At 37.8% G+C, this 15584-nt stretch overlaps 1 protein-coding gene across 2 annotated transcripts in view; it reads left to right on the top strand.

Moving 5' to 3' along the window:
• The window catches only part of AP3B1 (adaptor related protein complex 3 subunit beta 1), a 152829-nt gene that overhangs the window by 10528 nt on the left and 126717 nt on the right, over nt 1–15584 (top strand). For both annotated transcript variants that reach the window (XM_030968838.1, XM_030968839.1), the window contains exons 2-4: nt 2720–2795; nt 9014–9088; nt 14241–14336. In XM_030968838.1, the coding sequence (XP_030824698.1) occupies nt 2720–2795; nt 9014–9088; nt 14241–14336 (247 nt within the window). The remainder of the gene's footprint in view (nt 1–2719; nt 2796–9013; nt 9089–14240; nt 14337–15584) is intronic.

The following is a 15584-nucleotide window of genomic DNA, read 5'->3' as shown; positions in this document are numbered from 1 at the left end:
TTTCTGTAGTTTATATCTTCTCAGCTAACAGTTCAAAATGTTTTAATTTGAAGTGTATGATAGAATGTTTTCTATAAGCATTTAGAAGTAGAGCTCACCAGTAAACACTTCTTCTGTCTTCACATCTTAAATTCGCCTTTTTATTTTTCTTGTTGTTTGTGACATTCTGGGAGACAGTCTACAGCATGTGCTTGGATCATGTTCTGTGTAACTTCCTCCATTTTTGCTACTTCATCCTCAAACTCAAATTATTATTTCTACATTTTCTGCTTTGTTGACATGTTCTTCTTTGTTTGTTTGCTTGTTGATTAGTATTCTACTTTCTATTGGTTAATGAATTTCTCACTTCTCATGATAACTGGTTCACATGCTCAGCCTTTTTCTTATTCTGGGTCAGGGATTTTTTAAGTCAGTGGGCCGTGATCGCAGTCTCTCCCTGCCAGAATTGCCTTTTAGCCAGTTGGAGCTGATTCCACACTATTGCTGAGTTGTCTTTATTAGTTTGCTCTTTGTCTTGGTGGTCCTGCAGAATATTGCTGTGGCCCATCAAATTTGCATTCTTGGTCTGCCCTTGGGGTGCGTCCTTCTTCCCAAGCTTTGCTAGCCTGAGCTGGGGTCTGAGATCATTGAAACATGCCAAGCCCTAAATATTAACAAGGCAATTCTACAGACAAGTAATTCGTCTTTCTAACACAAGGACCTTGCTGCAAACTTGCTTGTTAGCCGCTATCCATTTCATAGATTGAATCTCATTTGTTGTTGATTAGGCTTGAAAGTATACAAAGGTGAAACATCAAAGAACATCCTTTCTTAAGAAAATTTTTACAAATTTCACATTTTGCAACAACAGTAGGAAGCTGGAACCAGGAGCATAGGACTAAAAGCAACTTTTTGAATCAAGTCCTGTCTTTTGCTTTGTAACTTTTCTTACCATGTTGTACAGATTCCTGCACAGAGAAGAATTATGACTTCAGCAGAAGGAATTAGAGGTTTCTGAGTTTCTGTATCCAGCTAGAGCAAAGTGTCAGGCAAAGTACTACGAGCTGATAAAAAAAACCTGAGACTTACTTGGTATCCTATGAGGAATAGGTGAGTAGGAATGGTCAGCAAAATCAACTGTTCCTGTGGCCAAGAGTGATGGTAATAAAGAGAGCTGCCAAAAATTAAATCAAAGCTACGCTTCCTAAAATGTAGGAAATAGAACTATACAGATGGATTGAAAGCTAAAAAGCCCAAATTATTAATGATATTTTATGTACAGCCTCAAACCAACAAATACTTTATTTCTGATATAAAAAATAAGGATATGGATCTGAAGGGAAAATACAGAGTGACTAAAAGTGTGATGGTGTAGAGGTGAATACATGCATCTTCGAGTCAGATCAGAAAAATGTAGAGTTTAATGTAGAGAAAGGTGTGACTTTATCCTGGAACAGGATTGCGGATAATAGGAAAACATGTATGACATCACAGCATTAGTTATTTTTAACAGACCTTTCAACCTTGAGTAATGTTACAAGAAGGTACATTGTATGCTACGACTTGCCTGTGAGGAAGGTGTCCAACTATAGACTTACTAAGCTGATCTGAACAGAATGCAAAACTGCAGGACAAAATTGAATGGGACATACATTTTAAATGACCAAGTACACAACCAAGCAAATGTAACAATAGAAGACTGACCTTATAGATCTGTGAACATGTCCAGGAGTAGCTGAAGATAGTAAAACCTTTGAGTGTCATGCAGACAAAATAGGGAGTTACCAGTGATATTTGCGAAGTGGTACTAAAGCAGTCAAGGAAATGGAATACTTCCTTTTTTTTTTTAAGAGAATAATTAAATATTAAGCTGTCAAGTGAAGCAAATATTGACAGTATAGGGAATCTGTAATAGGTTGCTCCAATTACTTCATGAAACACTTGGTTTTGAAAAAGGAGTTAGACTTAAATTGTAAGTGGCATGTAGATATCCTGAATTTTACATACCTTATCTTAGTAGGAAATGTGTTGATTGTTTTGTTGGTGGTGGTTTTTTTTTTCCATCTGGTTGCAGTTCTTATGTGGATGTGTATGAAATGTGGGCAATGTGGATTTCTTGTGGAGAGGCATAAAGCAGATGCAGTACTGGTTCTGAAAGTATGAGGGAATTTCTGCTAGAGTGATTCTGTCCCTTGCAAGTCGAAAAACACTATTTAAAGGTTTATGACCGAATGAATGACAATATTTTTTCTCATTGTAACTAATTCCAGCAATTTGCAGTCCAGAAAGGCAGGTAGGAGCACAAGGTTATATCCCTGATTCTTAGCGAAATTCAGAGCATACTGAAGTCTGGACTTTTCAGTGACTTACATAAGCTGATACTATATTTTAACACAAACATGCCAACTTCTAGTTATTGCATCTGGCCCTCCCTGGAGGACAAGGGAGAAGTGAATGAATTGTTGGTTTAAACTAAGCTCTTCTTGTGCTTTAAGATTTCAGCCTTCTGGACAGGTTCACTTAACAGCAGATTGAAGTTGCATGGTCTTACATTTTTGCTAGAATATGATACATTCTTTTGCTAAACACTTCATTATACAGAGTAAAAAAAATTTAAAAGTGGGCGGGAGGGAGTAGTGCTTCACCATAAGTTGCTGAGCTGATGCAAGAATATAAAAATGGTATTCTGGTTTGATTTTTTAGTTTTTCTAATTGATGCTTTACTGTTCTTCCACCATAGAAATGAAGACCTAAAACAAATGTTGGAAAGCAGTAAAGATTCTGCAAAGCTGGATGCAATGAAAAGGATTGTTGGGGTATGTGATTTTTTTTTGTTACTGTTTTTATTTGTTAGGGGATATGGGGGTTTATTATTATTTTCATTTCTTGGATAGGAATAATGCTTTCCTTTTACACATTCTTTACCAGATTAGCACTTAAGTCTCTAAATGATCTCTAAAAGTTGTGGTGAAGAAATGGTAAAATTCTTAGCTTGGAATTTTGTGTAGAAATTGGTGTATTTGCATATATGCAGTCACGTGCTTTTAAAATATTTATGTAACAGTGCCAATATGCCTGAAAACGACTATTTTCAGTGAGACCTTGAATTGGAAATGGCTCCTCAAGAGATGCTTCAAATTCGTCAGACTGGAAACAACAGAAATGTGCAGGAATAAAATGACAAGTTGCATTTACTATTTTTATTTTATTATTGTATGAGGTTTTTCTTTTTTGATTGAGCATGATCCCTGAATGTTTGATAACTTATTTCAGGTGAATGTGTACCCATATAGGTGATTGAATAATGTTTAACACTATTGTATGTTTAAACCCTATAAACAAAATATCATGAAGTGGATGGAATCGCTTTATTTCTTCTTAAAAGTATGGGAAGAATGTGCTACAGATGGTTGTTCAGTGTCCACTTGGCTTTTTTGTTTTGGGGTTTTTGAATCTGTTTTCTGTCACTGTTTTTTCAGTCTACTCTGGATGTGCTTTTTTGTTCTACTTGGTTTTTGCATACTTAATCCTGTCCAAGTACGTACCAAAGTGAGTAGGTACAGGTGGTGTCATGTGATCGTGTTCTTTCCTCTGACTCGAGAGCTGGCTTCCCCCTTCATGATTGTCTAGTGATGGGAATTTTAATCAGGATGGTTGTCTTTTTGCCTGTAATCCCTTAGTCCTGCCAGAGACACCATTTACCTGTGAGGTCTGGGTAACCTATCAGCTGTTATTTCATAATGTCTTTCTTGGGTTTGGGAAAGGTTTTTTGATTCATCTTCTCCAACATGATGTGGGATTGCTCAAGGATTTGACCAATCTGGCATACAGATGTACTGTTGCAAAAACACATGACCTTTATAAGTGCCATGGTAAACTTACATTCTTCTGCTTCCCTCAGAAAGTATTTTTTTCTGGTTATTGCTGTAGGCAGAAGAGTTGTGGCAAGTTGCCTCTTGCTCCCTTGTTTTTGTTTTCTGAAAAGCTGGCTACATCTTTTTCTGTATTTGGAAACTGTTGAAACTGAATGTTGTTGTGTATTTATATATATGGGGGAATTAAAAAACATTAAATTGAATCAGCTTTAAATTTTAAACCAAAGCTTTACTGGGTTGTTTTTTTTTTTATTTTCCTTTTTTCCTACCAAAAAATGCTGTCATTACAAATGAGTATGCAGTGAGCAAACTCTCTAATTTTAGATACCTACTCCTGCTGAACATTCAAAAGAGGTCTTAATGGCTTCTTTAATTTCCTGGAAATGTGTGATACCATGAAGTTGGAGATGTGTAGTTAGCAGTGATAGCTGTGATCCTTGATGGACTTTGGCTGAAGTGATGAGGCTCAAGTGGTCTTCAGTGAGGGAAGGCAGAATTTACTGGTTGCATTCTTTCTTCTGCTTCCCCGTTTCCAATTCCGACAATTCTCTCCAGTTTCCAATAGCAGATTTCTGTCCTTTTTTAAGTTCATGGTTGTTTTCTGTTCCTGTTCTAAGCGCTCTGCACTGCAGGAAGAGCACTCCTTTCCCAAATGGCAGTGTGCACCTTCTGATTTTTGGATATTTTTCCCTTGCTCAGCTGCTGCTGCTTGAAGTAGAAACAGCCTTCTTGCATATAAGGCTGACCATTACTTAACTGCAAGTGAGTTGTTTGATTTACTGAATCCTCTGTTTTCAGTTTCTTTCATATCTTCAAGGTATTTGCTGTTTCCTGTGCTATGTTTAAAGTGTGTTTCACACCAGATACCTGGCACTAACTTCTGGCTGACATAACAAACTCAAACAATGAGCTTTACAGGTCAAGACTGGGACATGTCACAATATGAGCATGAGGCCTTGTAGCAGTGGTGATAATGTTCTTGTGGAGTACAAAGGTGCTTTTGTGCTTACATGCAGAGGGGACCTTACATCTCTCAGGGATGAGAAGTGTTTCAGAGATGAAAGGCTTCCTCTAGCCTTATTGTTACAGGAAAAAATAACTCTGTCGTCAGACTATTGTTTAACATGTCTCACTGGAATGCTTATTTTCTAAGTGTTAGATAGTTAAAAAAACTTACAGAATCCACAACTTCTCTGGCCAACCTGTTCTACTCACAAAGACTTTTTCCTAACAGTCCAGTGTAAACATACCTTCTGTCAGCTTAAAGCTGTTATCCCTTGTCCAGTCATTAGATGCTGTTATAGAAGTCCCTCTCCAGCCCTCTATTAGCCCCCTGTACATACTGGAAGGCGCTCTAATGTCTCTCCAGAGCCATCTCTTCTCTAGGCTGAAGCCTGTCCTCACAGGGGAGATGCTTAGTAAGGTGTCCTAACCACAGAAGGTGGGTTAGTCTTTAAGGTCCCTGCCAACCTAAACTGCTCTGTATGACTATAATTCTAGGATACCAGCAGTTATCTTAGTATTTTAGTAGACTTTAAGAGGCTAAACCTTCATTTGTTCATATAAATGTGATAGCAAAGTAGCAGGAGAATGCTGGCTATAGCACTTTTTGTGGTCGCTTCCTCCTTTAAGACGGTTTGTGAACTTTCTCCTAAGGAGGAGATTCATTACAAATAAAACAAAATCTGTCTTCCAGAGAGTGACTTTAAAAACATCATTTCAAGCATAGGAGTAGTCCAGTTTTGATCTTCTCACTTCTCCTTTTATGCATGAAGGTACCTAAGTGTACTTTTAGCTGAAATATGACTTCCATGATCAATGACTTTTTTTTTTAAATCAGTATGTTATTTTGTATGTTTCTTCTTCTTATATGCATGCAATAAAATAATTGCAGTCGTTGGAAGAATATAAGCAACACAGCTGGTTTAGAAATAAATTTTTTTGTATCCATATTCTACTATATGCATGAAAACATAAAGCTGATATTTCTTTTAGAACATTCACTGATCTTAAAACAACGAGTACTAGATTTTGAAACCTGTTTGAATTTCTGGGGAAAAACAGTGAAATTTCACTCCTGAAGATTTCAGAGCATAAGTTTAGGGAACTGTCACGTGCCTGAGTTCCCTCAGACTGTCATCCATGTCTGTGTGTCTCTCGTGGAAAAAAAAAAATAACTACATCTTGACATTACACAGCACTTACATTAGAAGGAATGTTTTTGTGCAAGAACTCCAGGTGTATAAGACAACACAAATGGCGAATGTCTAGGCACAGCCACAAAAATGATTTGATAGACATTAGTCTTGGGAAGAACCTTTATGTTCTTTCAGGTTAATGATCTGTAAACTAAGGAGGGTCTACATGAGTCGCTATGCAATAATGAATCAAAATACACTCTTTTAAAAGGCCCTAAATACATATTTACACTGGTACACTGGTTTACATGGTACACTGGAGCTATTATGGTAGATCAATTAAATAATCCCAGTAATGCATAGAGTCATACCATTGCAGTGTATCAGGGAGGTCTGAGGATCATCCCTGTTTTTGAGTATTGTAACTTCTGTTGCACCAAGATAAGATGATAATTTTTCATTCTATCTAACTTCTCTGCATTGCATCTTGTTGCTAAGTTCTAGCTTGTCATTCTGAATTTGGCATTTATTATGGAGACCCCCCCAGTCCTGAAAGTAGTCAATTGATTTTAGATTCTTAGTTAAAAACCCCTTGGAACACATTTAATGTGCTTGCTTTTTCACAGTGTTTGTGTCACTTCCTGTGTTTTAATACAGGTGCTATGAACAGTTTAAGATGTTAATTGGGTTAGATCAAAATGTCATGCTGGACAGCTGCTCTTACTCCCTTTTTGAAAGACTGAGTAATAGCTTGAGCTACAGCTGCCTTCCTTCTGGCATCCTCCTTCTAAGCCTCTTAGAATATGCAGTTTACTAGATATTTCCTGGCTATGTGTGTTCTTGCTTTTGTTGCATGAGATCCTAACTCTTCATGCTTTTAATGTGTTTTGTCAAGGAAATACACAAACAGATCTGTGAGTTGAGAATATGAAGTTTAATCAGCTGTATAATGTGGTGTAATGGTTGGAATGTAATGGTCATGGACAGGAGTAACTGCAGCTGCAGAACTCCTGTTTCTTTGTTGGATCCCTGGGTATGTTTTGTTGCTTATGTATGTTGGACCTCAGTGGACATTGGTAATAAGAAGTGTTCCTCAGGGGTCTGTACTGGGACCTGTACTATTTGATATCCTCATTAATGACATAGATAATGGGATTAAGTGAACTTTCACCAAATCTGCAGGCCACACAAAACTGAATGGTGCAGTTGACATGCGTGAGGGACAGGATGCCATCCAGAGGCATCTGGACAAACTTGCAGTGTGGACCCATTGCAGTCTCATGGGGTTCAACAGGGCCAAGTACAAGGTCTCGCCCTTGGGTCAGTGTAACCCCCAGTATCAGCAGAGTTTGGTGGATGAAGGGATCAAGAGCAGCTCCAACAAGAAGGACTTGGGCATGCTGGTGGACAAATGGTGGCTGTGAGCTGACAATGTTCACTAATAGCCCCGGAAGTGTTGCCAGCAGGTTGAGGAAGATGATTATGCTGCTCTACTCCACTCTCGTAACAGAGTCCCAGCCCGAAGAACTGCATACAGGTCTGCAGTCCTCAGGACAGGAAAAATAGGCATGTTAGAGTGGGTCCAGAGCAGGCCACAAGAAGGATCTGATGGCTGGAGCACCTCTCCTGTGCGGGCAAGCTGAGACAGTTAGGGTCATTCAGCCTCGAGAAGAGAAGACTCTGGGGAGATGTTACTGCACCTTTCCAGTACATAAGGGGATCTGTGAGAAAGCTGAAGAGAGACTTGCCGGTAGGGTCTATGATGACTGTACGAAGGTGGATGGTTTTAAACTGAAAGACAGTTGATTTAGATTAGATTAGGAAGATTTTACAATGATGCTGGGGAAACACAGGGACAGATTGCCCAGAGAGACGGTGAATATCCCATCCTTGTAAACATTCAGTGAGAGGCAGCCTGATCTGTGAATATCTTGAAGATGTTTCTGCTTGCTGCGGGACTAGATGACTTTTGAAGGACTATTCTATGATTTCTTAGTGAGATTTTGTGGTTTTTGATTAATGTGATATTTGGGTGGCTGAATCTTGACCTTGAGCAAGACACACAAATTCTTAGAGATGAGAGTGCTCTGGGTCTATATCAGCAGCACTGAACCTGATGTAAGTTGATGTAACATCATCCTGAAATTCCAGTATTTGCAGTTTAGACATAAAGCACTGCCAGACATCCTACTGGAATTATATCTAAGCAGAACATTGTGCAGCTATAGTGTATATGAAAGTATTTTATTCCTTCTTATGTACCCGGTTTCCTACAAATAACTTCCTTCTTAAGCTGTTTGAACAAGAGCTGAAGCTAAGCTGGGGTTTTGATGTTTATGATCTTTATTGTGACAGTTTTATTGTTTGTGACATGCCTTGTTCATGATCAAACACGAAAACTTTGTTTCAAAAAAAAAAAAAATAGGTGGGTTGATTGATCTTGCTTTTACTGTGTGGCTTTTGTATATTTTTTTTTGTTCTGTATAAACACTTTATGGCCTTCTGTGTTTAGCTTGCTTTGGAAAATAATTTTATTCTGTTTTTAAAGTGTGATGTTTATTTTTATTTTTCTCATTGGTTCTGTTGCAAGCTGCAGATGTTCCAGGCAAAAGGAGCAAGACTTAAGCTTGTATAACTTTCTGGATTTTGTTGGGTTGTTGGGTTGGCCTTTTTTACCCCCTTCCACCACCCAAAAGGTCATTCTGCAGGGCTTTTTGGATTAGAAAAGTCTTTGGTTTTAGTAATTTTGAAAGCATTAAAAATTATTTGCTGTCTTATATGTTAAAGTCCAGTTCAAGTCCACTCCAGCCAACTCATAACCAGACAACACCCAGGAGTTTTTATGGTATGAATTGTATCCTTTAAGGTGTAGTAATTAACAAAAACCCACATCTTTATCCTCAATTTCATAGAAATGAGATTTGAAATAAAGATCTGTAATAAAGCAACAAAACCCAAACCACATTCTAATAATTTATATTGTTTACATTACTCAGATTTGTCTCTTCTTTTTTTTTTCAGATGATTGCAAAGGGAAAAAATGCTTCTGAGCTGTTTCCTGCTGTTGTGAAGAATGTTGCCAGTAAAAATATTGAGGTATTCCTCTAACTTGTTAAACATATTGTTGTGGAAAATCTGTTTATGAAAATTTTGTCTAATTGTATTAGACTTCAACATAATACATAAAATCTCTAGTATCATTAATGAAACTTCTAAGTAGGAGTTTATTTCAATAATGCCATTATGGTAATAATTTTATGAAGAAATAAAGGAAATCTCTTGGATGATTTGGAGGAAGAAATAGTAGCTCTTTACATTTAAAAGAAAAATTACTTAATTTTAGAAAGTTTATAAGGTGTAATGTAATTGAGGAAAGTTACTGTAGTTCAGTATTTGAAGTGTGGTGCTTTTTGCAAAGCTTGGGTTTGTGCTACATTGTATTTTTAAACATCTGTTGCAGATCAAAGCTGAAAGGTAATGTCTGGATAAAAAAAAAGGTGTGTTCTTGCATCTGTATTGGGTGTTATTAGACACAAAGTAGCTTGCTTCTGTATCTTTTTTTTTTGTTGTTGTTTCTTGTAAGAAAGCAAGGGGGAAAAGTCCATCCTGGACGTTTGAAAATTCAGATTTCCAGAACTCTAAAAAATTGAGCTTCTGTTAAAGGATGATGTGTTTAAATCCACAGGGTTACTGTTGTATAACCGCAGGGTGTATGTAGAAAATGTAGCTCTGATGCTCACTAGCATTACTGCGTATACTCTGACAGCTTCCCTGCAGAAGTGTCACAGTTATAGTCGACTTGACAAATAAGATTTTGATAAAAATAGCATCTGTAAGTTTGTAGTTTGAGACCTCATGGTGCCTAACAAGCATCAGTTTGATGAAAGTAGAGTGAACACGCAATGACTTTAGTTACTTCCTACTGCTCAGGATTGTAATTTTTAAAAAACATGGGCAACAGTTGTTTGAAGTATTGGATTTTAAGGAGAGGAATCATTTGAATGCATGCTTCAGTTCTTCTGTCCTCTTCTGAAAACGTGTACTTCAGACTTTATTATTTATTATTATATTTTTATTAGTAGTGGCAGCAAAAAAATATTTTTCCCCGGCTTATGGCACTAAAGGTTATATTTCCAATAGTAATGGCCTCAGCAAACTCCTTTCTCACTCTAATATGCCGTGATATAATGGATGAAACATCAGATTTCTTCCTCATTTACATGGATGGATAGTAATAGTCAACTTTGAGTTTAATTTTAGCTTTGAAGATATTATTCTTTTTTAGTTACTACTTTGAAATCTTTGGGTTTTTTTGTTCTTTGAGAGTGTGGATTTATTTGGTCAAGGCCAAGTATTGAGCTCTGGTAAGTCAAGGAGGTGCAAATATGCAAAGATGCTAATTCAGAGTCTTTCAGGAATTTACTGTATTAAAATAATTTTAGAAGTTGTTATTGTACTTCTGCTGACAGGCAGTGAAAAGATGTGGATAAGAAATCAGACTAGTTAAATATTCTGTTCCAATGTAATTTATGTTTGTAAGCTATGAGTAGTCTTAAGTCAACTTTTTAACAGGGAGACCTTACACAAAGACAAGTGCCTCAAACCATATTATTTATCTGGAGTGCTTTTAACTGTTAGGGCTGGAGCCTCTAGTCTGATGGAAGCAAGACTGTCCTAGTTCAAGGCTTTTAACCCAACCAGTCGTGAAGCTGAGACTGTATTCCTGGTAGGTGTGCACATACATGTAAATATGCATGTAGAGAGGCACTCAAGTAAATTGTCACGGGATATTCAGGTGAACATAAGGATATCAGCAGCTTGGCAGTTCAGGAGGGTCTGCTAGTGGGAATGTGTGACTATATACAGTGTTTATCCTCATGGAGTCTGCCCAGTGTCTGACCCATGGATCTCAGTCACCCCTGTTGATGGCATCTGGGCATATGAGCCCCTAAGACTGTAGCCCTTTCTCATTTGCTGGTACAAATGTCTTTACACACAGGAGTCCCTTTAAACCAGGACTCTTCTACTCCCTCATGGACTTGCCCTTGGACACACGGGTGTGTGCACCTCTGCGCACATACAGGTGGATCTGGCCAGAACTTTCTTGCTCCTCTACTATCTAAACCCCTGTGGTTGTGCCCTTGAAGAGATGCACAAAAAATCATGGCTCTTGCCCCTAGAGACCTACAGGCCATGGGCTTTCCTTGCAGCTGGATGGGACTTCACTGGTCTGTGGCATAGCCAGCTCCTCCTGTGGTCTTGCCCATAGATGCTCACACCCACACCTATTTCCTTCCCAGACCACCTCACCCACTTGTCAGCTAGTGCAGCTTAATGCACCACAGACAAATTGGCTTGTGCTTGGTTTCACATATTCTGGTCTCTTCAGTTACACACATGCTCATGGGGCCATCTAGCTTGTGGTCCCAGCCTAGGTGCTGGCAGCCAGACCCTCACTTTTTCCAGATGCTGGCCACCTTGGACTTAGAGATCGCTATTGCTTGATCTAACATTGTGGTTGCTAGAGTCATACTTTAATCCCCTCACTCTCGTCTCTCTAGTTGCTGGTGCCTATGGACATAGCAGCCCTCCAGCCTGTGGCCTGGCTGTAGTTGTAGGCACATGAATGCATCTTCACACCAAATAAAGAAAACAGTTCAAAATGAAATTTAATGAGTCAATGCAACAGATTGTGCTATTCACATGCAGAGAACAGAAGGATAGATGTACCAATTATCAAACTGTTCAGCCCTCTTATCCCTGACGTACTACTTTCCAGATCATGTAGATTTCCCTTGCTTCTCCTTCACTTTAGTTCTTCCCCAGAACATCCCATGTCACGTCTAAAGTCTAAAATACTTGTCATCTGTCCCATTTCTGTACATGTAAACACCTTCAGTCTGAAAGGTGCTCTGGTCTTTGTTGACTTTTGGTGGTTTTAACGCCTGGGCATAGGAGCTGCAGCCCTTCTGAGGTTTTTCTGAGAGGAGTGTGACAGGGTAACATTTCTCCGAGACCTAAATTTGTTTTCCCTCCTATTTTTTTGTTTCTTTCTGCATCTCTGAGCTGATGGTTCCTGTTGTGGGCTTGGGAGAAACTAGAGCAGGATGTTGTGTGCACACATCCCTCCATCCCCACTGTGGGAGGGATGCTTTGTGGGTGTGAAGATGAGGTCTTATCACATAACCAAACATTATTAGTAGAAGCTTTTCACTGTTTGTATTTTATGGACCTTTTCTCCTATTTTAGAACAAATAGATAGTTACGTGAACTCACATGTCGTCATCTATGCTGTAGTTAAACTTGCGCACTTACTCATTTTTCCACCACTTAATGCTAACATATTTGTGCAGGAAGAGACTGTTAAACTGAACAGAGATCAGGACATTTAGTAAAGCCATCTGACAAATTTCTCAATCAATTTGAGTTAGATGACAAGTTTAGGTTGTAGTGTAGATGTACTTGTAGCCATCTAGTTAGACCTTTTCTGTCTCAGAAGCATTTATCATGGTCCATTACATAGGATGCTTTATGAGAAATTACTAGATTAAGTCAGATTCTTAGTGCATTGATCCTGTTTCCTGAAAATGTTTTGCCAACTTTTTCCCTGTTCCTAAGAATTCTTAACCAAATCTGTCTGTACAAGTTGCAGCAATGCAGTAGCATAAAATACATTGATTTACCTGGGTAACCCTGAGAGTAGCTCAGTTGGTGCTAATAACCCAAGGTTGAGTTCCATCCCTGTATGGGCCGTTTGTCGAAGAGCTGGACTCAATGATCCTTGTGGTCCCTTCAAATTCAGAACATTCTGCAATTCTGTGACTTTGTATCCTTGTCATTTTCCAGAATTTTCTGCCCAGAAATGGCTGCTATACTTTTTAAAAATCAGGACTCAGTGCTCTGATGCAGGAAAATGGAGATGAAGAGGTGGTATAATATGTTAATTTATTTGAAGAGATGCAAAGGGCACCTTATTGTTTACAGAAGTGCCTTATGATTTTTTTGTTGTAAGTGCGTGCTGACCTCAGCTTGATTATGTGCACTAAGTTGTGGTTGGTAAGGATACAAAAAGTGACCTAATAAACAATTGGTGGTATAGAACAAAAATTAAGTCTTCATCAATAATTCATGGATTTTGATGTGCTTATATTGATAAATTAATTAAACAAATCTGCCTGTGTTCCTCAAGCCTAATGTGCCCCTGTTATGATTAGGTTTATAGAACAGAGCATTTTAACATTGAATGAAGGTAAATGGTAAAAGAATAGTGTAGTCACGGAGCTCTAAGTGCTTCCATTTCTAGTCACAGAGTGGTTTCAAGGAAAGGAGGCTTTCTTTGCACACCTGCAGTCATTCAGTGCGCAGGCCTCTTGTGGTCAATGTTGATTGCTACTTCTCTAACTGAACAAAAAATAATTTAGTGTGGTGTAACCTTCTGTGATTTAATATTATGGTTTTTTGCCAGAATTGGCACAAAGATAGATCTTCTGATAGTGACAGTAATTATTAGCACAGGGTTGAGGGTCTTTCAAAATTTTCCATTATAAACCCCAACAGTCAGTTTACTACTCAAATGTAAAAAAGTGTTTTCACTGCTTCCTGGGTATGAGGGGTAAAGTGAACTAAATTGAATACCCTTCTCCCCAAAATCTTACTGAGGTTTTCTTAATCTTTGGACATTGCATCCTTTGTAGTATGCTTTGCTTATATTGCATCTTTTGAATGCTTATAGTCATGCAGAGGTGAGTCTAACATCCTTTGTCTTCATCCAAGATAAGTGCTCTTTTAGTCAAATTTGAAATGGGTAAGTTACTACAGTTCAGCTTTAAGTTATATTCACTTTCAAATGTGTTAAAGTAATTTATTTTGAGTTTCAGGGTAAAATAAAATGATCTTGTTGAAATTCTTGGCTATTTCACTTTAAACTATTTTCTATAAGAAAAAAAAGTGTGCTCAAGTGATCGGTTTCCCCATGTCAGTATCTTAGTTTATTATAGTCTTAATTTACTACTTAATAATACAAAGGAGAACTTTGTGTTACTAGTCTTCATCTGACTGTTTCATTAAATAGGTAGCATTGCAGCACCTCAGGCGTTTCATAAGGCATTGGGAGAAGAACGTGGGTGCTCTGGGATCTATTAGCTTTTTCTTAGAAGAAAATGTTGATAAAAATGTGAAATCTAGAAGATAGTTTTATAGAATCGTAAAACTTTCTTATAGTGAAATTCACTGTGTTTTTTCTTTTCAGATAAAAAAGCTTGTGTATGTTTATCTGATGCGCTATGCAGAGGAGCAGCAAGATCTAGCATTATTGTCCATCAGTACTTTCCAGCGTGCTTTGAAAGTGAGTGACTACTAAGTAATATTTTATGGGGAATTCTGAGCTGGTAGCACAAAAAAATATATCTGTATAAGTGTAGTATGGTAAACTAAAGCATGTAAATGTCTACATCTGCTAAAGTAGTTTTAAGTTACATGATTGACATATTTTTTTTCTGCTACCTCAAACCTTGTCAAGCAGCTAAGTAAGCCTGAAAGATGTAAAATTGCTTCACTAAAGAAAAACATCAGAATGGTGCTTTCAAATCCACATGCCAAACATTTAATTTCTGGAATGACTTTTCTTATTTCAATGTAACTTGTATGTATGGAAAAAAGACCCCGTTATTACCATGAACCACCTATGTTCCTTTTAGTTTATGTAAAAAAATGAGCTTTCTGTACAACAGAGAATTGAAACATAAGGAAGACTGTAGTACCTAAATTAAAATTTTCAGTGTCTTGCACATGGTACTTTTTCATTAAAAACACTGAAAAAATAGCTTTTTGTACTCTTGTTTCAAATGAGATAACAATGAGAAATGGGATTAGACAGCAAAGTTTAGGATTGCCTTTGAAGTGTGACTGTGGAGTGAAGAAAGATTTATTAAGTTTCTGTTCTGAAATTTGGCCAGTTTTTATAATAAGAGAAGATTGGGGTTTTTGTGTACTCTTCTTGTATTCTAGGCTCATTTCAGTTATGTTACTTAATCCACACCTTCCATCTTGTTGGAAAATGTTGCAATCGGGGTACCAGTTGTGCAGCTGTAGGAGGATCTCACATCGACTGGAGTTTTCTGTCCCTTTCCCTTGAACTTTCATCCCAATGTCATATGTACTGCCTTCACTATCTGACTGCCATGAAAAGCTAGAATTCAAATGACTTTGTATCCAGTGTTTTTTGTGATGTATGTATACAGTGAACACTCCTCATGGCATAAGTCTTTTAAAAGCTGTGAGTAGTGAGTGCAGAGGGAGGAGTGATAATGTTGTGGCTGAGTAGAAAAAAAAGAACTGGTGTTGTGACAAGGGGGTAGACACCAAATAGTGAAGATTGCCAGCAACTAAAGAATTTACTAAACCTGCTATGAAAGATAGGTCTCTGTTTGTTTTTTGTAATGTTTTGTTTCTCATTTTATAATGATTATAATTTGGCTTTATGTGTGGAGATTTTTTTTACCTCCCTCTGTTGAAGGAAATTTTTATTTTAAACTAAAGTGGCTGCAGATGAGCTTTGCAGACTCTAGTAGGAACAAGGTATTTTTCCAAGAAC

The sequence above is a fragment of the Camarhynchus parvulus genome, chromosome Z (genome assembly GCF_901933205.1).
Source record: "Camarhynchus parvulus chromosome Z, STF_HiC, whole genome shotgun sequence".
Classification (NCBI taxonomy): domain Eukaryota; kingdom Metazoa; phylum Chordata; class Aves; order Passeriformes; family Thraupidae; genus Camarhynchus; species Camarhynchus parvulus.
This window is presented reverse-complemented; position numbering and strand designations above follow the sequence as displayed.